Source organism: Perna viridis, unplaced genomic scaffold (assembly GCF_037379345.1).
Source record: "Perna viridis isolate PV_CMFRI_1.1 ecotype Kerala unplaced genomic scaffold, ASM3737934v1 SUPER_16.22, whole genome shotgun sequence".
Lineage (NCBI taxonomy): Eukaryota > Metazoa > Mollusca > Bivalvia > Mytilida > Mytilidae > Perna > Perna viridis.
In genome coordinates, this window is record NW_028288525.1 from 15328 (window position 1) to 41368 (window position 26041).

Below are 26041 nucleotides of genomic sequence, written 5' to 3' on the forward strand. Positions count from 1 at the left end.
CTGGTCCATACTCCAAATTTTTAGTGGAGTCCGAGTTGCTCATTTGCTTTTGTTACTTTGTATGTATGATTTTAGTTACTCTATGTTCTTTTTTGGTATGTCTGTTTTCCGTGTCTGATTGTTGTCCCTGGGTTACATTCTTTTGATTACTGCTACAACCTTGGTTTCCTTGATTACTCTTTGCATAATTGCTAGAATGGTGGATGGATGGGAAGTAACTTAAAATAAAAAAAACTGTCTTGGATACCATACATATATGATGACCTGTTTGCTATAGGCAAACATCCTTGGACAATATGACTTACCGTTGCAAAAGTAACATGTGTACGGTGATAGGTTGCAGCTGCCCCCGAAATAACATTATACTCCGTTACATATAGATATTAAAAAGGTGGTAAAGTAAATTGAGCAAAAGTATGATAGGACAGCCAGTAAACAAACAAAATTTCTTGGTGACAAATTAAAAACTCATATGATTTAACGGGTTAGGTTAGTTTAACTGAAAATTGATTAAGTTGGTTACTTACATGTTATTAATGGCATTTAAAAAAGCCCAAAATACCCAACAGTGATAGCACCATGCGTTATCTGAAACGAAGTAAACCTGTTCTATATTACAATTTTGCGATTGAGGGTAAGCTTAAGTTGTTCTAGCTAGAATGAAGGCGATGGGAAACCAATTATGTTATCTGGTTCCAGTATATGCTCCCTTGTCTTTGTGTTAAAACAAAAAAAATACAAAACAAATCATGATAAAAAAACGATCTGTTTTTTACTACGCAGACTTTTTGTATCGCGCTAGAATTCTAACAAATAGGCTTCTGGAACAGGGGTATGTTGATACAAGATTGAAGTCATCACTGCAGAAGTTTTATGGTCGTCATCATGAACTTGTGGATCGTTATGGTGTATCAATCAGCACCATGAAAACTGATTTATTCAAAGGGTCATAGTTTTCCTTTTCTCGTTTGTCTACCCCGGACTTTACTTTTTATGAGCAACTCGGCGGGTGTTTCTAGAAAAGCAGAGGACGCTTACCCTACCGGTGCACCTGGTCCATGCTCCCAGTTTTTAGTGAAGTCCGAGTTGCTCATTTACTTTTGTTGCTTTGTATGTATGATTTTGGTTGCTTTGTGTTCTTTGTTGTGTATGTCTGTTTTCCATGTCTGGTCTTTGTCCCTGGATTGCGTGGTTTGATTACCGCTATAACCTTGGTTCCCTTGATTACTTTTCACCATATTAATTATCAAATTTGTGCATTACATGTACATTTGATGTTTACAATGTACAGGTAATTTAATTTACAGGTGATTAGAACCATGTTACAAAAAAAGGTACAAAAGTACACATTTTGTTGTATGTAATATACTGTTTTGTACCTTTCAATATTGTTTCGTACGTTTGTAGCTGTTCTTATGATATAACATTGTATGGAACAGTCGAAAACGAAAGAAAATTATTTATAATGGTCACTATTAAGACAGAAAGTTTCAAATTTACTTAAAAGTATATTGAAAAATTTAGAAGGACTCTTATTATATACTATACAGATTAAATAAAATCAAATTATCAAATGAAAGTGCTTTAACCAGGGCAATAACAAACATGACGGTGGAGTGCCATCTTCATCCCATTGTGACTCTTTTTTGAATATCAGAATAAATATTTATTAAATAATTGCTTGTTATAATATTACCAAGGATCCAAGCTCTGCAAGATGCTTCCTGTATAGGCTACTAACTAACCAGCAAAAATATCCAGCTGTAGTATAAAAATATCTTTCAACCTATGTAAACATTGATCAAACGTTGTCTTCCTTTTTTTATATACTTTGTTCTAAATAAGTATATTCACATTATTTTTCTTTTGCTCGGATATATAATTCGATTTATAAATCGGGAAATATCTATCATTGATGTAATATGTCAGGTCTTCATTGATAAGTTATGGTAGGACTATTTTAAGACGGCATGCTTAAACGTTAGGTCTATATGTGTCTATGGTTGTTAATGAGAGAGGGTCTTCCATTTTAAACAATAACGGTAATTGGTTTCACATCCAGTATTGAATACTTTGACTAATATGCATTTCAAATTGCACAAACATGTTCTGTAAATTTCTACAGTGTGTCCATCCAACACAGGCGCATTATTTACCTCCACATGTAATGCTGCTTTCCGGCATTCTTCTATTGTGATTTCTCCATCACAATTAGATGCGTTCTTTTTCGTTATACATCATACATTCATTGCGAAAACATTGTCATTGGTCTCGGAGTATGAAAATATTAAATGTTTTTTTTTAAATTGAAGAAAAAGTCTAAAACAATTTAGTTGTAAATGTTTTTACTGTACAATGATATTACTTTGTATATTAAATGAATAAAACTATTTATTATGTAAAAAATGTCCATATTTGTTCTGTTTGGATCATTGTGATAAAAATACTATATTTTGAAGTAGTTAAGCTATTTTAAGTAATGCGTTACCATCTTATTTGTTTAAAAAAATTATTGCATTGTTAATATGAAAAGTTGTTTATTTTTATTATAAATAGTATATTGGGAAAACATTTTCACTGGTCTGGGAGTATGAAAATATTAAAATTTACTAAAATTGGAGTAAAATATTCTCAATTCTTAGATAATAAAGTGCGATACCATCTAATTGCTTTGAATATGAGAAGAAAGAATAAAAATACCAAACATTCATGAAGTATTGGTAAAAAGTACTCTATTCTGAAATAATTTAGCTATTTGAACAAATGTGTTTATTTGTTTGTTTGTTGGGGTTTAACGTCCGGGCAGCAATATTTGAGCTACATTCAGACGATGAACATGAAATTGATGATAAAATGAACATGAAGTGATGATGAAATGAAAAAAAAGGGATGGGACACAAGGACAATGGGGTCGACAAATTTTGATTGCCACTGGAAATAGGGAGAGGTGGGTAGGGTCGGGAAATTTAGCCTTCTGTGGCGGAGCCCTATGGTTCCTACTCCGGGAGAATACTACAGTAGGGTTTTTTTTAACGTGGGAGGAACGTGGCATCTTTTCCAACACGGTGCACCACTATGGTTTGCGTTCAGGGTTTCCATATTATAGCCTGACAACCCCAGCATGTAACACGCCAGGGGTACCCCATTCCACCACTTAGGGCACCCATCCCAGTTGCTCTGTGGGCAGAGCGCCCTAGCCCCCGGCTAGGGTTTGAGCACTATATAGTCGCCTTTTACTGAACAAATGTGATATCATCATATTTGTCTAAAATAAAAAAAAATAATATTGCATTGATGATATGACAAATTTTTATAATACAATGCACATTCCAAAAACGTTTTCACTGGTCTCGAGTATGGAAATATTGGAATTTCATAAAATTGGGGTAAACTATACTAATTATTTAGATGATAGAGTATTTTTGACTTATGCTTGGAATATGAAAAGGAAGTAATTTTTATGTGAACAAAAATGTTATATATGGATCAATTGAAACACATTTTCCTTTTTCCAGGAGAATAAGTATACCACAATTTCATAACGTATTAGAAAAAGTACTCTATTTTGAAATAATTTAGCTATTTTAAGTAATGCGATTTGCTAACAAACGAAAATATTGCATTGTTGATTTGAAAAATGTCCATTTTTATTGTAAGTGGTACATTGCGATACTATTTGGTAAAATATATATCTATTCATTTTTTATTCTCAAACGACAAACAAAAAGCCATATGATCGGGAAACTTTTCCGCGACCATTTCGGAAGGCCCTTCACATTTTTGCAGTATATGTACTAATAATATACGAATGTTTGAAACGAATTATTTCCTACATGTATTATTTCCTGAATTTTTTTTTCATTGTAAAAGGAACACTGATTTTGGCATAGAAAATGAAATTAAAACGGTATTCCGTTAAATTGATCTACCCAAGGAAGTATTTTTATCGTTAAATCAGAATGCAGAACCGTTTTACGAAGAACGTTGCGCGATACACAAAGAACAAAGCTTGAAGTACGCACACGAAAGACACACGCACTTGAATCACACGCTGCACGTTATACGATCCCACGAAACACGCACACTACACGCTACAATGGGAATGTTATAAGTTTCAGGAGGTGTAATTACAGAAGAAATCTCGGCATACCGTATCTTATTCAGTACATTAATTACAGGTAAAATTAATACATATATCTTTATACATAAATATTCATTTACAAAATACATAACGTACACATGACAAATGTATTTGATCAACATGGCTGCAACCGTTGGACCTAGTTCATGCTCCCAGTTTTTATGAGTTGCTCATTTACTTTAATTTGTATGTATTATTTTAGTTACTTTATTTTCTTTGTTGTGTATGTCTGTTTTCCATGTCCGATCTTTGTCTCTGAATTACAGTCTAATCCAACAATTTGTATTCACGAATAAAAGTACTTTCATAGTAGATCTAGAGTAGAAATGTTCACATGTATTTGACTTGACAATATAAATATATATCCCACAATTTATGAAGTTTGTCCATTATTTGTGTATAATCTCCCTGTGCAGGTCCGGGTGTCAAAAGAATGGGCCTGCAGCAGCACTAAGCTTGCCGTGAAAGGCGACTAAATAGTGTTTATAAACTAAACCGGGGACTCGGTGCTCTGTCCACAGAGCATCTGGAATGTGTGCCCCAGGTTGTGGAATGGGGTACCCCTGGCGTGTTACATACTGGGGTTGTCAGGCTATAATACGGAAAATCTGACCGCAAACCATAGTGGTGCACCGCGTTGGGAAAGATGTCACGTCCCTCGCACGTTAAAGAACCCTGCTGTGGTATTCTCCCGGAGTAAGAACCTTTGCGCTCCGCCACAGGAAGCTAAATTGCCCAACTTTATCCATCCCTCCCTTTTTCTAGTGGGATAAAAAATTTTTGACCCCATTATTCTTGTGTCCCATACTTTTTTTTTCTTTCATCATCATTTCATGTTCATTACATCATCCATTTCATGTTCACCGTTTGAATATAGCTGAAATATTGCTGCTCGGACGTCAAACCCCAACAATCAATTAATCACTCTGTGTATAATCAAATCAATGTGATAAAATCCCATTTTCCCAATATATACATTATATTGAATCTTAATTTTTTTTTCAACACGTGTTGATTATTGTCTACTGAAGTAAATATAGCTTACAGATTAAAATACAAGTCACCGTTGACTCTACTTTAAAGTACATATTTGTTTGTATTAGATTTTTGTCAATATAAAAGCAATAATTAATATCATGCCATGTTGATCAAATACATTTGCCATGTGTACGTTATGTATTTTGTGAATGAATATTTATGTTTGAAGATATATGTAGTGATTTAACTTGTAATTAATGTACTGAATAAGATACGGTATGCCGAGATTTCTTTTGTAATTACACCTCCTGAAACTTATAACATTCCCATTGTAGCATGTTTCGTGGGATCGTGTAACGTGCAGCGTGTGATTCAAGTGCGTGTGTCTTTCGTGTGCGCACTTCAAGCTTTGTTCTTTGTGTATCGCGCAACGTTCTTCGTAAATCGGTTCTGCATTCTGATTTAACGATAAAAATACTTCCTATGGTAGATCAATTTTACGGAATACCGTTTTAATTTCATTTTCTGTGACAAAATCAGTGTTCCTTTTACAATGAAAAAAAAATTCAGGAAATAATACATGTAGGAAATAATTCGTTTCAAACATTCGTATATTATTAGTACATATACTGCAAAAATGTGAAGGGCCTTCCGAATTGGTCGCGGAAAAGTTTCCCGATCATATGGCTTTTTGTTTGTCGTTTGAGAATAAAAATTGACTAGATATATATTTCACTAAATAGTATCGCAATGTACCACTTACAATAAAAATGGACATTTTTCAAATCAACAATGCAATATTTTCGTTTGTAAGCGAATCGCATTACTTAAAATAGCTAAATTATTTCAAAATAGAGTACTTTTTTTAATACGTTATGAAATTGTGGTATATTTTACTCTCCGGGAACAAGGAAAATGTGTTCCAACTGATCCATATATAACATATTTGGACATTTTTTTTCACATAAAAATTACTTCCTTTTCATATTCCAAGCATAAGTCAAAAATACTCTATCATCTAAATATTTAGTATAGTTTACCCCAAATTTAAAAAATTCGAATATTTTCATACTCGAGACTAGTGAAAACGTTTTCGCAATGTGCATTGTATTATAAAAATGGAAATTTGTCATATCATCAATGCAATATTATTTTTTTTTTATTTTAGACAAATATGATGATATCACATTTGTTCAAATAGCTAAATTATTTCAGAATAGAGTACCTTTTACCAATACTTCATGAACTTTTGGTATTTTTATTCCCTTGAACAAAGAAAATGTATTCTCAATGATCCATATATAGGAAATATGGACATTTTTCACATAAAAAAATACTTCCTTCTCATATTCAAAGCAATTAGATGGTATCGCACTTTATTATCTACGAATTGAGAATAGTTTACCCCAATTTTAGTAAATTTTCATACTCCCAGACCAGTGAAAATGTTTTCCCAATATACTATTTATAATAAAAATGGACAACTTTTCATATTAACAATGCAATATTTTTTTAAACAAATAAGATGATAACGCATTACTTAAAATATCTTAACTACTTCAAAATATAGTATTTTTATCACAATGGTCCAAACAGAACAAATATGGACATTTTTTTACATAAAAAATACTGTTATTCATTTCATATTCCGAGCAATATCATTGTACGGTAAAAGCAATTACAACTAAATTGTTTTAGAATTTTTCTTCAATTTAAAAAAAATATATTTAATATTTTCATACTCCGAGACCAATGACAATGTTTTCGCAATGAATGTATGATGTATAACGAAAAAGAACGCATCTAATTGTGATGAAGAAATCACAATAGAAGAATGCCGGAAAGCAGCATTACATGTGGAGGTAAATAATGCGCCTGTGTTGGATGGACACACTATAGAAGTTTACAGAACATGTTTGTGCAATTTGAAATGCATATTAGTCAAAGTATTCAATACTGGATGTGAAACCAATTACCGTTATTGTTTAAAATGGAAGACCCTCTCTCATTAACAACCATAGACCCATATAGACCTAACGTTTAAGCAAGACGTCTTAAAATAGTCCTACCATAACTTATCAATGAAGACCTGACATATTACATCAATGATAGACATTTTCCGATTTATAAATCGAAGTATGTATCCGAGCAAAAGAAAAATAATGTGAATATACTTATTTAGAACAAAGTATATGAAAAAAAAGGAAGACAACGTTTGATCAATGTTTACGTAGGTTGAAAAATATTTTTATACTACTGCTAGCTACTTTTCCTGGTTAGTTAGTAGCCTATACAGGAAGCATCTTGCAGAGCTTGGATTCTTGGTAATATTATAACAATTATTTAATAAATATTTATTCTGATATTAAAAAAAGAGTCACAATGGGATGAAGATGGCACTCCACCGTCATGTTTGTTATAGCCCTGGTTAAAGCACCTTTATTTGATAATTTGATTTTATTTAATCTGTATAGTATATAATAAGAGTCCTTCCAAATTTTTCAATATACTTTTAAGTAAATTTGAAACTTTCTGTCTTAATAGTGACCATTATAAATAATTTGCTCTGGTTTTCGACTGTTCCATACAATGTTATTTCATAAGAACAGCTACAAACGTACGAAACAATATTTAAAGGTACAAAACAGTATATTACATACAACAAAATGTGTACTTTTGTACCTTTTTTTGTAACATGGTTCTAATCACCTGTAAATTGAATTACCTGTACATTGTAAACATCAAATGTACATGTAATGCACAAATTTGATAATTAATATGGTAAAGAGTAATCAAGGGAACCAAGGTTATAGCGGTAATGAAAACAACGCAATCCAGGGACAAAGACCAGACATGGAAAACAGACATACACAACAAACAACACAAAGCAACCAAAATCATACATAAGCAACTCGGACTTCACTAAAAACTGCATGGACCAGGTGACTGGTAGGGTAAGCGTCCTCTGCTTTTTCTAGAAACACCCACCGATTTGCTCATAAAAAGTAAAGTTCGGGGAAGATAAACGAGGAAAGGAAAACTATGACCCGTTGAATAAATCATTTTTCATGGTGCTGATGGATACACCATAACGATCCACGAGTTCATGATGACGACCATAAAACTTCTGTAGTGATGACTTCAATCTTGTATCAACATACCCCTGTTCCAGAAGCCTATTTGTTAGAGTTCTAGCGCGATACAAAAAGTCTGCGTAGTAAAAAACAGATCGTTTTACTATCATCTTTTTTTTGTATTTATTTTTTCAACACAAAGACTAGGGAGCATATACTGGAATCAAGATAACATAATTGGTTTCCCATCGCCTTCATTCTAGCTACAACAACTTAAGGTTACCCTCAATTGCAAAAATTGTAATATAGAACAGGTCTACCTCGTTTCAGATAACGCATGGTGCTATCACTGTTGGGTAATTTGGGCTTTTTTAAATGCCATTAATAACATGTAAGTAACCAACTTAATCAATTTTCCGTTAAACTAACCCAACCGTTAAATCATGTGAGTTTTTAATTTGTCACCAAGAAATTTTTGTTTGTTTACTGGCTGTCCTATCATACTTTTGCTCAATTTACTTTACCACCTTTTTAATATCTATATCTATATATAACGCCCCGTGCAGGTCCAGGTGTCAATAGAATAGGCCTGCAGCAGCGCTAAGCTTGTCTTAAAAGGCGACTAAATAGTGCTCAGAAACCTAGCCGGGGGCTAGGCGCTCTGCCCACAGAGCAACTGGGATGTATGCCCCAGGTGGTGGAATGGGGGTACCCCTGGCATGTTACATGCTGGGGTTGTCAGGCTATAATACGGAAAACCTGACCGCAAACCATAGTGGTGCACCGTGTTAGGAAAGATGCCACGTTCCTCGCACGTTAAAGAACCCTGCTATGGTATTCGATAGGAGTAGGAACCTTTGCGCTCCGCCACAGAAGGCTAAATTGCCCGACCTTACCCATCCCTCCCTTTTTCTAGTGGCAATAAAAATTTGTCGACCCTACTGTCCTTCTGTCCCATCCCGTTTTTTCATTTCATCATCATTTCATGTTCATCGTCTGAATATAGCTGAAATATTGCTGCTCGGACGTTAAACCCCAACAATCAATCAATTAATCAATCTATATATAACGGAGTATAATGTTATTTCTGGGCAGCTGCAACCTATCACCGTACACATGTTACTTTTGCAACGGTAAGTCATATTGTCCAAGGATGTTTGCCTGTAGCAAACAGGTCATCGTATATGTATGGTGTCCAAGACAACGTTTTATTTTAAATTACTTCCCATTCATCCACCATTCTAGGAAAACACACATACACAACAAAGAACATAGTGTAACTAAAATCATACATACAAAGTAACAAAAGCAAATGAGCTACTCGGACTCCACTAAAAACTTGGAGTATGGACCAGGTGCACCGGTAAGGAAAGCGTCCTCTGCTTGTCTAGAAACACCCACCGAGTTGCTCATAAAAAGTCAAGTAGACGACAGAGGAAAGGAAAACCAAGAAACGTTGCAATCAGTTTTCATGACGCAGATGGATACACCGTAACGATCCACGAATTCATGTTGTTTGTATGGGTTCTTGTGGAGTTTTGGAATCCAGTACATAGACGGTAAATCACAGTCATCGTCCTTGGTAGATATATAATCATCAGACCCCTTGTTTCGCTTACTGCCTGCCTATTTTTTTTTTAGAAATACTGGCTATTAAGATATAAACCAACCAAACTTTGCGTACTGTTCATAATCACATTAGTTGTTAAAAATGTTCAGTTGATATTTGCAATGAAAGTGCACTTCATCATAAGGTATTTTGTACCACAATTCTTTTTGCTTTTGTTTCGTCACATATATATTCAATACTAATGCAGGTTCAAAGTGCGATACTAAATAAGCGAAGTCTTTGTTAATGTCAATAATTTAGATATCATTGTTTGCTTATTTTCAAACAAATACCGTCGACGTTTACTACATCAACACGGTAGTACCCGTACATGTACGAGATTTTTACCGATCCACTGAATATTTATTTGCTGTAGAAATTCTTTTTCACGTTGTTATTACTGAAACATATGTCTTCATAATGTGCTTAGTGAGCTGAAAGTCTTATAGTTTGTATAAAATAAAATATCATATAAAAATCAAATGGCAGTAATACTGAATATTATATTCATCTGAAAATAATTGATAAGAAATAATACAAAAAGCAGTTTACTTTACAGTAAGCCTTACGAGTTAAGCTTAAGGTCTAATTTTAGTCTGTTGGGAAATGATATGCTGTGCAAATTCTAAAGTTTAAAAGATAGGACAACTCTGATTCCAGAAAAGTTGTCCAAATTATATAAGAAGTACGTTAGTAGGACGACACAAAACACATGATAAATAACGTCTCTATCGATCAGTCCCTTTTAGCCTATGAATGGTTCTGAGGCTGGTTCCACTTATCTCAACTAGGTTATTAACATCAAAGTTATTATTCTTTAAAGGTATAATAATATGTAATACCATAAGTAGACCAGTTCTTCTAGGGTGAAATATAACATATTCATTACACCTATAAGTGTTAAAATACATGTGTTTAAGAGTAATTGAAAAGGGAATTAACTAAGAGGGTTATCTATATTAAAGTGATGTCAGTTCTCAAATGATCCAACTGTATCATACTACATAATATTCATACACTTTTATAAAATACGAACAAGTCTAAAGTCATGTGACGTGAAATAAAATAGCTGGTATGTTTATTTAAAAATGTTTGGACAAGTCTAGCAAGTCATACAGTCTATATCTGATATTCATATTTTCTCAGCTGAAATTGATTTATTGTAGAAAATCTTAAAGGTCTTTTGTTGAGACGTCAATATATTTTACAAAAACGTAAGACAATCTCTGATTGTGTGAAGAACCGCATGGTCGTTCAAAGCCTTTTCTACAGTACTAATGATATAATATTGCAGTAATCATTTATGCAGATTTTCTGTTAATGTGTGATAGAAATACATTTATAATCAGGATTATCATCAATAATTGTAAATTATATAAAAATAAATATAAAAATATCTTTAAAATATCAATAACTTCAGACACAAGAATTAGAATTTTCATAGTTTACGGAGATACATATATAATGTATAAGATGCTTATTGAGAATATCATACTGTCCGTGTATATTTAGAAAGTTATATAGTAACATATCAACGCAGATAGTTAGTACTATTTAGTTATATTCTCTTACAAAATAATATTTTGGCTTGTCCAAGATTTATAATCATTTCGAAGATTAGCTGGAACTTGTGGTTTTAAACCATATAAATCTAAGAAATCAACTATAAATTTGCCGCTTTCTAAATAAACGTTTTGTTGAATTCCAGTTGAACTGCATGCACTTTTACTTTTTTGAAAACATCGTAGCTTCCTTTCAATACTTAATCTTCGGACTTTTCTACATCTATCTTCAAAATAGCATCGCTGATATCAAATATATCAAGTAAATCATCCAGATTAACAGTATCGATTATCAAATCGGTATTATTCTTATCAGAGTTAACGTAGGTCCCGCCCATATCACCTTTCCATTTGTGAATTCCTACTTTTGTGTTCATAGAGGACGCTGCGTTAACAATAATTGTCATGTGTAAAGGTCTGTCTTTCGAATATCGCATCGATGCACAGAGGCGGTCAACATTAAATTGGGGGGCATTCAATTGAAATAACTGTGTGTCCAAGTGAAGCAAGTGAAATTGAATACACTCCAAAATTTGCACCTATGTCAATAAAGACTGAATGTTTGTATTTTGATAAATAAGAGGATAGTGTTTTATTGTGAAATTCTTCATATCCCCGGCGGGTTAATATTGCATTTGAAACATGAACATCAAATACTTTTGGGTGAACAAAAAGTGTTGTTCCTTTAGGATATTTAAGATTTGCTTTGATAAAGTCTTTTTGAACATTGCAATTCGATGACGCATTCGTCCATGATCCATCTTTCCATGATATTAATTGTCCGATGTAAGAGCCCTGTATTGATTTCCACCTTAAAATGTCATGCTTCCTGTTATCTGAAGGTTTCAACTGGATACGTGCCACTAATTAAACAGAAATACATCAAAAGAAAAAAAAAGGATGAATATTGAAAACAATAAACCATTCATTTTTGTGAAATTGCAAATACACACCATAATTTCTAGGGTATAAATAAATGTTTTTGCGGTCACATTAGATGCAGGTTGTTCGTAAAATCCTTCATCGAAAATTGTTGACATTGATAAAGAGACTATAACATCTTTCAAAATTACAATGACTTCAGACACAATACGACAACTTGATGAGGCTACTAATTTCGTGATTTGCGATTTTGTTGTAAAAAGCTTTCCAATCAAAATAGCGAATTGCTCTCTGACTTTTCTATCTCAACCTAGTAATAGAAAAGTAAATTTAATTTATATTGTTTTGTTTTTGTTTTGTTTTTTACATTTTTTGGGGGGTTATGAAATAAAATTATTGATACATATTGTGTAATGCAGAAATGAAACACAATTGGTTTTATTAAACAAACAAATCTTAAACTTTAAACTTGTGTAAAAAAGGAGTCATGTAGAGTGTAATATATGCTAAAATTCATTACCTAACACATCAGTATTTGAATCGTTTTTATTAAAGAAATGTTTAGACACATAAGACTTTACAGTGATCTGATATTTTTGAATCCAAGCTCAAACTATTAGATATAAAACTGATTGTCTAGGGTATTTCACCAAGGAGATTCGAATTGTGGCGATTAATGATGCACAAATCTCCAAAATGAAAATTTGTATCAAATTATTCATCTGTTCGAAAATATCATCAGTGATAAGAGGAACTGGTCAGTCGTAATAAATCACCAAAACGCCAATCGTATAATAACAATAACACATATCCTGGCGTTTAGACGAAAAAGAAGCACATCGAATTACCTCTTCAACAAATCTACTTGTAAGATTAATAATAAACTCAAACATTGTAGTTCCAACTAGTTTTTGAAAGCAATATACATATTTCAAGATAAATGTTTTATTTGTTTAATACAATTATAAATTTCGTAAAAATACTCATGTATGATGTTTAATACCTTATATATACATACATTATGTCTTCTTGCAAAACCTCTCCATTCAAATATGGTCCTTCTGGTGACGTCATTACGGGAGATTTAGCCATTATCGAAAATGAATCTCTACGTAATATTCTTCCTAAAGGCCCCAAGTACCGTGAACCACACTCCATAAATTGGAATTATAACTTTAAAGTACTTATTGATGCCGTCGAGTACTATGCAAGAAAATGGATAAAACGAGAACAAGAAGACATTGATTCTCTGTCAGAGTGGTTAAATGCCGTGAGGTCTTCAATTTTGAAACGAATGAAAGTTTTAAGTAGGTCAATGAGTGCCAAGGCTACATCAGTTTTCAAAGACCCCGATGTAGCAAAAACATTGTCTACTATACATGACAAATATGTTGAAATTTGTTGAAAGAATAAAAACCGGAAGTAAAAGAAGTTTATTCAACCTGGCTACCTACTTATGTGTTTGTTTACATATAAATATTTCCTTGTTTTGTTTTGAATGAGTAATAATTTTTTAGTGCAGAAAAATATAGGCAGATGTGACGTTTCGATATGTTATATTTGTGTTACGAAATTGTGTTCAACACAAATTAAGGATATAAAGAAATTCGTTTGCTGAACATTACTACGTATGTAGACCTTCCAAAAGACTTGTCGGTATTGCTGTATGTCCTGTCCTTGAACTAGTTTTGCCAAATTTTAAAGAAAATTAGCTGCATGTTCTGGATTCTGTAAATTAATGTTCAACTGGAAAAACTATGGATCTGATAGACAAATTATTTAATCTTGAAGAGCAAATACTGTATATAGGCTCTTCTTAAAAACATTTTTGCTTAGTTTTGCATCACTTCTTTTATCTAATTATTTCCTATACATGTACATATTGAGTATAAAACTGTAGATATTGCAATTTACTCGAACTTTGTAGGCCTACAGATATGATCTGTTGTAACTTCTCATACAAGCTGCCAAAAAAAATGAATGTAAACGTGTAATAGAACAGTTCAAAAGCAAGCTCTTCTGACACGTTTACTGATGTATTCAATGGGTCATAGTTTTCCTTTCCTCGTTTGTCTACCCCGGACTTGACTTTTTATGAGCAACTCGGCGGGTGTTTTTAGAAAAGCAGAGGACGCTTACCCTACAGGTGCACCTGGTCCATGCTCCCAGTTTTTAGTGGAGTCCGAGGTGCTCATTTACTTTTGTTACTTTGTATGTATGATTTTAGTTACTTAATGTTCTTTGTTGTGAATGTCTGTTTTCCATGTCTGGTGTTTGTCCCTGGATTACATTCTTTTGATTACCGCTATAACCTTGGTTCTCTTGATTACTCTTTACCAGAGCTGGACAACTAAGTCTAAACCTGTTATGATAAAGTTGGTTCTAATAGAACTGTAAGGAGAACTGGCTCTGTTCAAAGCATTAGATTGATTGATTGTTGGGGTTAAACGCCCGATCAGCACCTGAGGCACACAACCCAGTTGCTCTGTGGGCAGAGCCCATAGCCCCGGCTAGGGTTCTGAGCACTATTTAGTCGCCTTTTACAAGCTTAGTGCTGCTGCAGGCCTATTCTTTCGACACCCGGACCTGCACGAGGTCAAAGCATTAGAAGAGCTTTCTATTTAAGAAATGTTCTCGTAGTGTTGGCTCTTGTCCACATCATTATAAAGTTGGCATCTTTTCATTAATATGTACAGATTTGTTTATTGTAATATGTAATCCTCTGGTTAGAATGATCAGATCGTTCACCAATCACAAGCAAAGGATAAATGTACTTTAGAATGGAGAGCTTTCGTTACATTAGTGTATATTAGAACAAAACAACATTGTTTTTGTCTGCAAAATGTTTTATATCAAATGTTTATTATCAGAGGTAGACGTAGAAAATAATAGCAGTGATAAGACCTATACTGCTACCACACTCTTCAAAGAAGAGATTGTGGAAAACCATAAATCTGTGCTATCCTCTTTTGGTGTCTGTACCAAGGACGATGATTGTGATTTACCGTCTATGTACTGGATTCCTAAACTTCACAAGAATCCATACAATAAAACGTTTCATAGCTGGATCTGCAAAATGTACCACCAAACCCCTTTAAAACTTTTAACTTCTATACTCACAACCAGTGTGGTGGTCGTGTTTTTCAACAACGGTCGGCATTCCAATGGGAATAAATTGCGCTCCTTTACTTGCTGACCTATTTCTTCACTCTTATGAGTCTTACTTTATAGCTGATTTGATCAGAAAGAAAGAATATCGTTTGGCTAGATCCTTCAATCTCAGTTTCCGCTATATAGATGACGTATTATCTTCAAACAATCCTAATTTCGGGGATTTGATACATCGCATCTACCCAAAAGAACTTGAGATAAAGGATACTACAGACACTGTGAAGTCAGCCTCATATCTTGACGTACACTTAGAAATCGATGGTAAAGAAAACCTATTGACCAAACTTTACGACAAACGTGATGACTTTTCATTCAGAATTGTCAACTTTCCTTTCATCTGTAGCAACATCCCTTCGGCTCCTGCATATGGAGTGTTCATATCACAACTCATACGTTATGCCAGAGCCTGCCGAAACTACGCAGACCTTTTGTATCGCGCAAGAACTCTAACAAATAGGCTTCTGGAACAGGGTTATGTTGCTACAAGTACAGAAGTTTTATGGTCGTCATCATGAACTCGTGGATCGTTATGATGTATCCATCGGCACCATGAAAACTGATTTATAAAACGGGTCATAATTTTCCTTTCCTCGTTTATCTACCCCGGACTTGACTTTTCAAGAGCAACTCGGCGGGTGTTTCTAGGAAAGCAGAGGACGCTTACCCTACCAGTGCACCTGGTCCATGCTCCCAGTTTACATTCTTTTAATTACCGCTATAACCTTGGTTCCCTTGATTACTCTTTCTATAAACGGATAGCATAGGAATCACAAGTATCACTACTAACGGAAATGACCACAGGAAATCTCAGTAAGGTCATCTTCATTTAATTTATCATTTCATACATTAATAACAATATCGATTTGTTGTGACAAGTATCGTTAATTTGATCCTCTAACAAATATATGTTAACGATAACAACATTTGAAAAAATCAAAATGATGGAAGTGCTAGAAAATATGATTTTTTGTTTTTTTTTGGTTTTTGTTTGTAATAAAAAAATAACATTTTTATATACCCATCTTAACCAAATGTGTTTCATATCAAGTGCAACATAATATGTGTGATACATATGTAGTCATTAAGAAAAGGAGTCCACTAAAGTATCATACATTACATGAAGTCCATAAAAAAAGGATAAATATGACAAAAACGTGTCATTTTAAAAGAACCCCTGTCTCTTTGCAAAGCATATTTTTATTGTTCCCTCCGCAAGACACAAAGTCGTAGAATCATGATATATATTGAAACATCACCTTCAATATATAGTGCCATAGACTTCATTGCCAAATAGGATATATGAAAATATAGTTTTCCCTGTCATGGTTATTCCTCCTAATAGGTTAAATCCAGGGAACTAACTTGGTTAACGATGCATGGCAGTACAGCACAATTTATCTAGGTGTTATTACGTCGAATAGAGGAAGGAATTAACAATCTGATACGCTTTTACATCAATTAAAAATCATATATCTTGTTGCAATTTCATTTTTATAAGTAAAACACCCCCGTGCAGGTCCGGGTGTTAAAAGAATAGGCCTGCGGCAGCGCTAAGCTTGTCGTAAAAGGCGACTAAAAAAGTGCTCAGAACCCTAGCGGGGGGGGGCTAGGGCGCTCTGCCCACAGAGCAACTGGGAGGTGTGCCCAAGGTGGTGGAATGGGGTACCCCTGGCGTGTTACATGCTGGGATTGTCAGGCTATAATACGGAAAGCCTGACCGCAAACCAAAGTGGTGTACCGTGTTGGGAAAGATGCCACGTTCCTCGCACGTTAAAGAACCCTACTGTGGTATTCTCCCGGAGTAGGAACCATAGGGCTCCGTCACAGGGGGCCAAATTGCCCGACCCTACCCACCTCTCCCTACCTCCAGTGGCAATCAAAATTTGTCGATCCTCCCCCCCCCCCATTGTCCTTGTGTCCCATCCCTTTTTCATTTCATCATCATTTCATGTTCATTTTATCATCTATTTCATGTTCATCGTCTGAATATAGCTGAAATATTGCTGCTCGGACGTTAAACCCCAACAAACAAACAAACAAACAAACAAACATAAGTAATACAAGGTGACAAACAAAATAATGAACAGAAGAAATGGAAAATACCTTAGTAAACCATGAGTGTGCTTAGGTGTTAAAGACGGTATTTAACATTGTCGGCAATGTTTTCTGTAATTTATGAAGCGATTGGTATGCATGATTTTGTTTTGTAGCTGAAAACTGAAGATAAAATATCATTTATATTGTATAAATAAAGAATTTCACAGATTGTATTAGATTTGTTTTATATCACCAGCTAATACAATAATATTACTCAAGCATCCAATTGTTTTAAATGGTACAAATCAATGATGAACATATCGGTCCTCCTTGTTATTATATACCATATTAGATGTTCTATGGATCAAGATATTATATGATGTTTTTTTTTATTTATCAATCATGCGTTAAATATTCAAGAATACAAAATAAATTGAATTAACAGTACCTTCATTTCTTTGTTGTACAGAAAAGTAAGTGTATTACAGAACGTCTGATTATAGCTGAAATATCGCTGCTCGGACGTTAAACCCCAACAAACAAACAAACAGTATTACAGAATATTTTTGTAAAAAAAAATATATAGAAAGAAATATGTGGGTTTGTAGTTCTTGATACTCCTTTTGAAAAACACCACCTTTGTCTACGTGTCATTTATTGTATATGATAGTTCTGTCTGTACATAGGTTATGTATGTTAACAAGCCATTCTTAAAATCTTTTCAATTATTTTCCAAAGCGACAGTATGAACAAGGTATCAATATAATACATATAATTCAATAAAAATATTGAGTTTATAAACGTACGTCTAAAGTAAAGATTATTAGTTTTATTGCTTTAATATAATAAATATAATTCAATAAAAAATATTGAGTTTATAAACGTACGTCTGACGTAAAGTTTATTAGTTGTATTGCTTTATTAGTTTTATTGCTTTAATTTCATCTTCCCTTCTCAAAGAGTAATCAAGGGAACCAAGATTCTAGCGGAAATCAATAGAATGTAATTTAGGGACAAAGACCGGATATGGAAACAGACAAACAAAGCAATGAACTTAAAGTAACCCAAAAAAATACATGTAAAGTAAAAACAGTTAATGAGCAACTCGGACTCCACTTAAAACTGGGAGCATGGACTAGTTGAACTGGTAGGGTAAGCGTCTTCTGCTTTTCTAGAAACAACCGCCAAGCTGCTCATAAAGAAGTCAAGTCCATCGATGCTTTTATTAATATTGGTATAAAACAGCCATACTTGTGTTAATCACGGTAAATTGTCGTCAATGGTACAGCACTCATGATAAGATATTGCTCACAAAATAATGCTTAGATTGGTCACAATGATTACAATTGTAAAAGTATAAATGATTAACATTTTTTTTATCCTAAGTACTTGGTTCATATGCTGTTGATGAAAGGTTACTTTTTGAGATGTACAGAATACCGTAATTGAAATATTACTATAACTGGTATTTTTAATTATTTTGATATTAACAGACAGAAAAATGATTTCTTGATCAACTGAAATACATGCACATCATGTCATAATAAGCAAATACTCTTCTTTCACTACTCGAATTAATTATTTAAGGATTTATTCAAATTAATAATAGTAAAATTACCATATATCAATGTTTTACTACTGATAACTTCATGTTAATATTTCATGATATTTGCCATTACAGTGTTCATTCTCTTCTGAAGAAAATCTCAAAGACAAGTTATACATTAGAATTTGTGAGGCTATTATGGTAGCACAAGGTTTTTCTAGGCATTTAAACCTGGTTTATCCCACCGTTTCACTTTGAATTGCCTGTAGCAAGTCAGAAAATTAAAGGCCATTTCCATTTTTTTTTGTTTATTCTTGACCTTGCATACTCATGTATTATTCAATATGTTTCTTTCATTTGTGATTATTAGTTCTTTAGTTTTTTTTATCACTTGTATTTGCGTTTAACTACATCATATATATCGTATCACCGGTTAAGAAACCCGATATCTTTTGAGAGGTGTAAAGTATACCATGTGATATTGAATTTTAATGGTATCTTTGTGTGTGCCAATCAGGTTTGAGGTTTCTAGATCATGCTTGAAATAAATTACACAATTCAAGGTCAACAGTCAAGGTCAAAGTTAAGGTGAGACCTCGAAAAACTTTCATTCTATTTTTCTGCCTTATTTTTGCATCTATCATAACAAGAGCTTTTTTTCAATCAGTTAGAGAGGTAACTCCATTGAAATGATGGATTTGAATTGTTCTTACTTGTCACTATCTCCTGAACTAACGGCTTCACACACAGCTACCATGCATTGCAAAGATTTCGTATCACATCTTTTCTGAGTTCTTTTAGATGAGTCTCGCCGAGAATTAGATTTTTCATTTACCTAGGCTACAACAGATGTGGCTAGAAACGAGTTCAGGCTTCCAATTCTCCTCTGATACAACTGATTTTTGACTTCTAATAAAAGTATCTGACTAAAACGGTTACTTATATCCTATAAAAATGAAATTTTGATTAATTTCTCTGCACAGGCCATCCAAACTAATGGGATGTTTCTAATTAAATTTCAAATATTTTTTTAGAACAATTTTACGATATTTCAATGCAAGTTTAATCTTGCTTTAGTATGGGTCCTTCTACATGAATTCGATGCTTGAATTAAAAAAACTTGAATTAGATTATTTCCCTTTGGAGTTCTCTGATAGTAATTGTATTCTTTCATGCATATCCACATATGATGTTCAAGCTTCCTATGTAATTTATATCAAATTCCCTTGAGTGATTTAAGAAGAGATGCACTTGCAAGAAATATGGACAGACAGATGGGTAGACAGAAAGATAGACGGGGTGTTCCTTTTATACCCCAAACTCTGTATTATAAGTATTGAAATGAAGCAATGCTATCTAAGGTTTTACATCGTTGGAGACATGGAGGAGTTACAATGGAGGAAAATAGTGACTCCATTGTGGAAAGTGGAATATTTAAATTTAGGTTTTCGATATTGTACATGTATGTAATACCATGTATCAGAATTGATATATAAATGTGAAATTTTAAGCCTCATTCAATTTGTTTAAAGAAAGTTAACTAAGGTATAGGATCAATATCTTAGGCTGCTTAGATGGTGGTGCAGCTAAAGCTGAGGCTGAAGCAGGGGTAAGGATTTTTTTCCAATTAGTACTGTGTGAAATACTAAATCTTCTGGAACTCTTGCTAGTTCAACAGCTTTCTATAGTCTGAACAAATAGCTATTTTTTTTAAATAAAAATAAAATATTTGATTCTTGATTAGAATAAATATATGTAAATGTTATTTGCATATATGTACATTTACAAATGCAAATCCGTCCATGTGTGTAAATTGCCATTATCTATAATCACTTGTTCGAGATAAAATGCATATTTACTGATGCGTGCGTCCAAATGTATTTGGATATTTTCTAAATTATAATATAAAATTATAAAATTATAATTTCTAAATTGATTCACATGTGAACATATAGCAAAATTTACATTTCTCGACCCAATTTTGGGATATTCACAAGATCAGGGAGCTTTCCCGAGCCCTGTCAGGTGTATGACAACTGCGGAGAATGTGAATATGTAGACAGTAAAAGATATTCCCACTATATGTCTATTTTTTAAACCGTCGGGTAATTTCATTGTACCCATATGAAAATAACTCTTTATAATCATGTGCTATGATTTTGAAGATACCAAACAGATGCAGGTTTTGTGCAATCAGAATATTTTATTTTAAAAAAATGTATGCGTAAAGTATTACAAAGTGGCTTTTATCCATGCAAATTCTTTCCAATATCTAAGATATGATCATAAACCAAAACGCACATTTTAGTTATCATAGGTCTTGGATAGTAGTAGCCATCTTCCGTCTTTACCAAGAAAGAAGGTGGAAACATATTAGCTACATGTACAAGTAAATGTATGCTGTAATTTTTCTAAAGCAAACAAATTATGTGTGTTTCCAGTATTACACCTTAAAAATAAGGTCGGTAGGTATGGATTTTTTTTTAATTGGGTCTATAGGATATATATTCAGATTTGAACATTGCTAATTTGAAAAAGGTAAAAGGGAGGTCCAGGCTACAATTTGCTCATTTCTGCCAAAAAACATGTAATATTAATCTATAAAAATGTTTACAGCTGTAGCCACATTACATTGTTTAAGCTGTATTAAAGAAAAAAAATAATTGTATCGTGAAACAATACATAAACCACAATGGCATGGCTACATCAGTATTTTATCAGACCCTCGGAAAAATCAGCATTACTGCATTCAGATTTTGATTTCTACATGGATAATGTACACCTATGCATGTGCTGTACGTGTGTATTGTGACCAAATATATGGAGTGTCATTTCGGATTAAATGTCTTAATAATTTTTAGACTTCCAAATCCTACCCTGTAGCATACGGCCATTTGGTCTTATAATGCACAGTTAAAGTCATAAACTCAATGTTTGATAATAAAGAGAAATAAAATTAAGGTATTGGATCCCTGTCCCAAAGTTCTTGATTCACTATACTTAACATTTCCCAAAATTGTGGTCTAATTTGAAATACGGTTGGGGTTTTGAATATATAATTTCATATCATCTTAGAGATAAATATTAGATCAAGCTAAAACTGCCATTTTTAATTATTGAATGTGACTTTACCAAGATGTACCTATCTTCGCATATTTTCTTCACTAATTAGTGACACTGAACCGAGTAGCAAGTGTCATTGTCTAAATATCAAATTCCTGACCCTTTCTACCTACATGTATGGACATTGAGAAACATATATTTTTCAATGATCTTGTCCCTTGATTACATTCTTTTGATTACCGCTATAACCTTGGTTCCCTTGATTACTCTTTCATCCCTTAGGAACTCCCACTTTCGCTCATCATCAACAATTTAGGACCTTGAATTCCGGTATCTCCTCCATTAATTAAAAATATCTAATTATGCTTGTGTCAACTTACCAGTGGAAATGGCTGAAATAACTGCATTCCTACTGTGGATTTTGAATACGACTTAATATATGCATCGATCTCTGCCTGACTTTATTGTGTCTTCTTATTGCGTGGCAGTGTATTGTGGAATAATTCCACATCACAAAGATTTTCTTCTTGATCTATTTTTGGTCAAGATATGTTCATAGTAGGCAAGTAACATATTGTATCACTTATGAAATGAGTACAGAACATAAAGTCATTTTCGTATCAATTTATCACATTATTATTACACAACACCTCTATAAAGGCCGTCAAATAATTCCGAAAAATGAAACATTGTTTCCATAACAGATTACTGCATAATTTTAAAGTTCATATGACGTATGTAGCATGTTCACAAAATATCGTCAAAATCTGTTACTATGGATGTCCGACCCAGTTTGATCCTTAGGGAGAATGAGTGTCATTCAATGTTAGATAAAATTGCGTAATTGGTTTTTCATAATTTAAATCCTTGTGCAAACAACATTCTTTTCAAACCCTTTTTTTTGCATTATACAATATTCCATATTATCCACATATTTTCTTTTCTAGACATCTTAAATACAATACAAGTTAAGAAGAAGACCATATTCTTTCAGAATATTGCACAATTGCGAGGTTTATCAATTTAATGGCGAAATGAGGAGATTACGTGTTTCAACGCTTATTGTTGTGTCTTTTGCGGTTTTAGTATTTCCCTTATGTATATGGCAATTACAGTATAGCGAAACGAACTTTGTCGCAAAAGATGTAAAAACAAAGTGGGATCTAAAATCAGATACATGTAGACGAATTTTCATTTTCTTTGGCACCAGGCCAGAAATTATCAAAATGGCTCCATTGATAATACTGTTACGTAGATCTAATAACTTTGTAATGAAGACAGTTTTTACTGGACAGCACGATGATATGATAGACCCGTTTCTTAAGTTGTTCAATGTGTCAGTTGACATACGATTTTCTAAAACATTTCAAAAGAAACAATCACTTAATATGCTGCTAGGAAAAATGTTGTTAGAAGCCGACGTACTGGATTCAAATAAAAATGATATATGGGTCGTACAAGGAGATACATCATCAGCGTTAGCAATCGCAATAGTAGGATTTCATAGAAAAATTAGGGTGGCGCATATAGAGGCTGGTCTTCGAACGTTTGACATGTACGCACCTTTTCCTGAAGAATTCAATCGAAAAACTATTTCTTCTATAGCTTCAATTAATTTTGCACCTACAGTATCAAATGCTAAAAATCTGATGAATGAAGGAATCGATAAAAATAAAATATTTATTACAGGTAATACTGTCATTGACGCAACAAAATATTTAGAAGACAACCGTCTTCTGAAGAAACCAAAAATTCTAGATACATATCAGATGAAAAGATTTGTACTAGTTACACTTCATAGACGTGAAAACACAATTTATTTCGATGATTTTTATGCATCAATTTTCCGTTCAAAGTGTATTGACTGTTTATTTGTATTACCTGTGCACCCGAACCCCAATGCACAAAAGGCTGCCAGAAAGATTTGTAAAAAAGACGAACGGTTTCTATGCATACAACCTCTTGTTTATGAGGAGCTACATTGGATGCTTAAGCATGCGAAACTTGTTATATCTGATTCTGGTGGGATTCAGGAAGAAATAACTTGGTATAAGACACCTCTATTGGTTCTTAGAAATTTGACTGAGAGGACTGAGTCGATTGAATCAGGAATTGCTTTTATCGTTAATAAAACAAATCTCCCGATAAAAATCGAACAGTTTTTATATACAAATTATACATTACAAGTTTCTAGACAAAACTTACCATTTGGGGATGGCAGTGCTTCGGGAAAGATTATTGACATATTAAAAACATTCGATTCAGATCTTTCACAAAAAGTTGATTTACCATGCCAGAGTAATTGGTCTGCAACTCTTCGTGATCTATATGAATTTCCTCACTGCAGAATTGGAAAGAATAACATAAATTCATCTGTTCAACATGTTAAAAACAATCTTAAAGAATCAACGCTTCCAACAGTTGCTGTTATTCTCAGTGTATATAAACGTACCAGCCTCTCAAAGCAGCTTACTGATGTTGTCAGTCAGACCTATCTTCCCAAAACAGTAGTTATTGTACAAAACGGACATTTTCTGAATGTCTCATCCGTGATTAAGGAGTATCAAATTAAATTCAAAAACATAGACTTCCAGCACATCGCCGCAAGTAAAAACTTAAGATTTCATTGGAGATTTCATGTCGCATTTATGCAGAAAGAAGATTATGTTTCGATATGGGATGATGATGTATACGCTAAAAAACAATGGCTTGAATACAGTCTTCAATATTCACGAAAGCATAATTTTGCTGTTGTAGGTGCAAACTGTAGGATATTTGAACGGATTGATTTAAAGGCTAACATATTAGTCCAAAAGGATCGCACAGGTAAATGTGATTTTGTTGGTCATAGTTGGACATTACCAAGACAATATTTATTTTTTTATATCGCGATGAATTATCTAACAACATTTACAGGTGAAGACGTTCAACTCGCCTTTGCATTACAACAAGAAGGAATTGAATTTCATAAACCACCAATGAAAGGTGAACGTGCTGCAGGAGATATTTATTCCTTTGCAACCGATAATAATTCCTCATGGAGGAAAACTCAATCACCACGAACATTACTTTTCTGTAGATTATTTTTATTGAATTTTAAAGTTCTGGAATGTAGTAACTGTAACGACAAAACAGTGTTGCAACGATGCCTAGATATGAACAATGCAAAATCACAAAAAGCGGAAGAAGAAGCCTTTCGTAAAGATTCAGATGATAATTTATATTTTTGGTCGTGATGTTACTTGCACGAAATATTACATTTTTCATATCTATTTAGATTCGATTAAATTGATTTATTGAATAAAAAACAGTTTACCTTTGTGATTTCGAGCATATGCGCATTTGCTTCTTTTACTTTGCATGTATGATTTTAATAACTTTGTGTTCTTTGTTGTGTGTGTCTGTTTCCCATGTCTGGTTTTTGTTCCTGGATTACATTTTTTGATTACCACTATAACCTTGGTTTCCTTGATTACTCTTATACTCTAGTCGCAAAAATACTATAAAAATACCCCCCAAAAAATGCCACTCTTATTAATTTCAGTGTGCTATACATTATCAGCTTTTGAACCCCAAAAATAGGAATATTTAAGTTCAAAAAAAACATTGAACAAGTGATGTACTAAAGGCCATAAAAATATCCAAATCTGAAAGAGTTAAGTTTTGAAAAGTGTAATGCAGATAATGAAACATCAATGTTTGGAATTTACAATACTGACAATATCATTAGATAATCGATAAAATAAATGGGACCAGGAAAGTCTTACTACTAAGCTGGTGAATACCTTTTTGGAAGTTTTGGGTACCAACATTGGCATCAACCCAGTTGTTGCCACATACGTAAAAATATAAATATTGCAATTGCCGGTATGCCTTAGGTGCGTTTCAAGACGTAAGGGTTAGGGTTAGGGTGAGCACAGTATTAAAAAGTAAGTTTAACGCAAAGTAAATCACTTTTAAAGTAATAGAATGTTCCAA

General features: G+C 33.4%; 1 protein-coding gene and 1 long non-coding RNA gene across 8 annotated transcripts; one reads left to right on the forward strand and one right to left on the reverse strand.

Annotated features, from left to right (window-relative positions):
• Positions 1-10866: 10866 nt before the first annotated feature.
• Positions 10867-13773, reverse strand: LOC148596421 (uncharacterized). Its single transcript, XR_015919259.1, has 2 exons — positions 13265-13773; positions 10867-12556 (listed from the first exon to the last, which is right to left on the reverse strand). It is a non-coding gene; the product is annotated as an uncharacterized LOC148596421 (long non-coding RNA).
• Positions 13774-17863: 4090 nt separating this feature from the next.
• Positions 17864-25382, forward strand: LOC148596422 (uncharacterized). 7 transcript variants are annotated; one of them, XM_088564568.1, is made up of 2 exons: positions 17864-17927; positions 23011-25382. In XM_088564568.1, the coding sequence occupies exon 2, from the start codon at positions 23098-23100 to the stop codon at positions 25297-25299; it is 2202 nt and encodes a 733-aa protein (XP_088420694.1). In that variant the 5' UTR covers positions 17864-17927; positions 23011-23097; the 3' UTR covers positions 25300-25382. The 7 variants fall into 7 exon arrangements, with proteins under 7 accessions (XP_088420694.1, XP_088420696.1, XP_088420693.1 ...); XM_088564570.1 differs by lacking the exon at positions 17864-17927 and adding an exon at positions 17943-18054; XM_088564567.1 differs by lacking the exon at positions 17864-17927 and adding an exon at positions 18821-18919.
• Positions 25383-26041: the final 659 nt, after the last annotated feature.

What these genes read in the sequence shown, in the direction of transcription:
- LOC148596422 (XM_088564568.1), top strand. Translation starts at nt 23,098, where the DNA reads ATGAGGAGATTACGTGTTTCAACGCTTATTGTTGTGTCTTTTGCGGTT.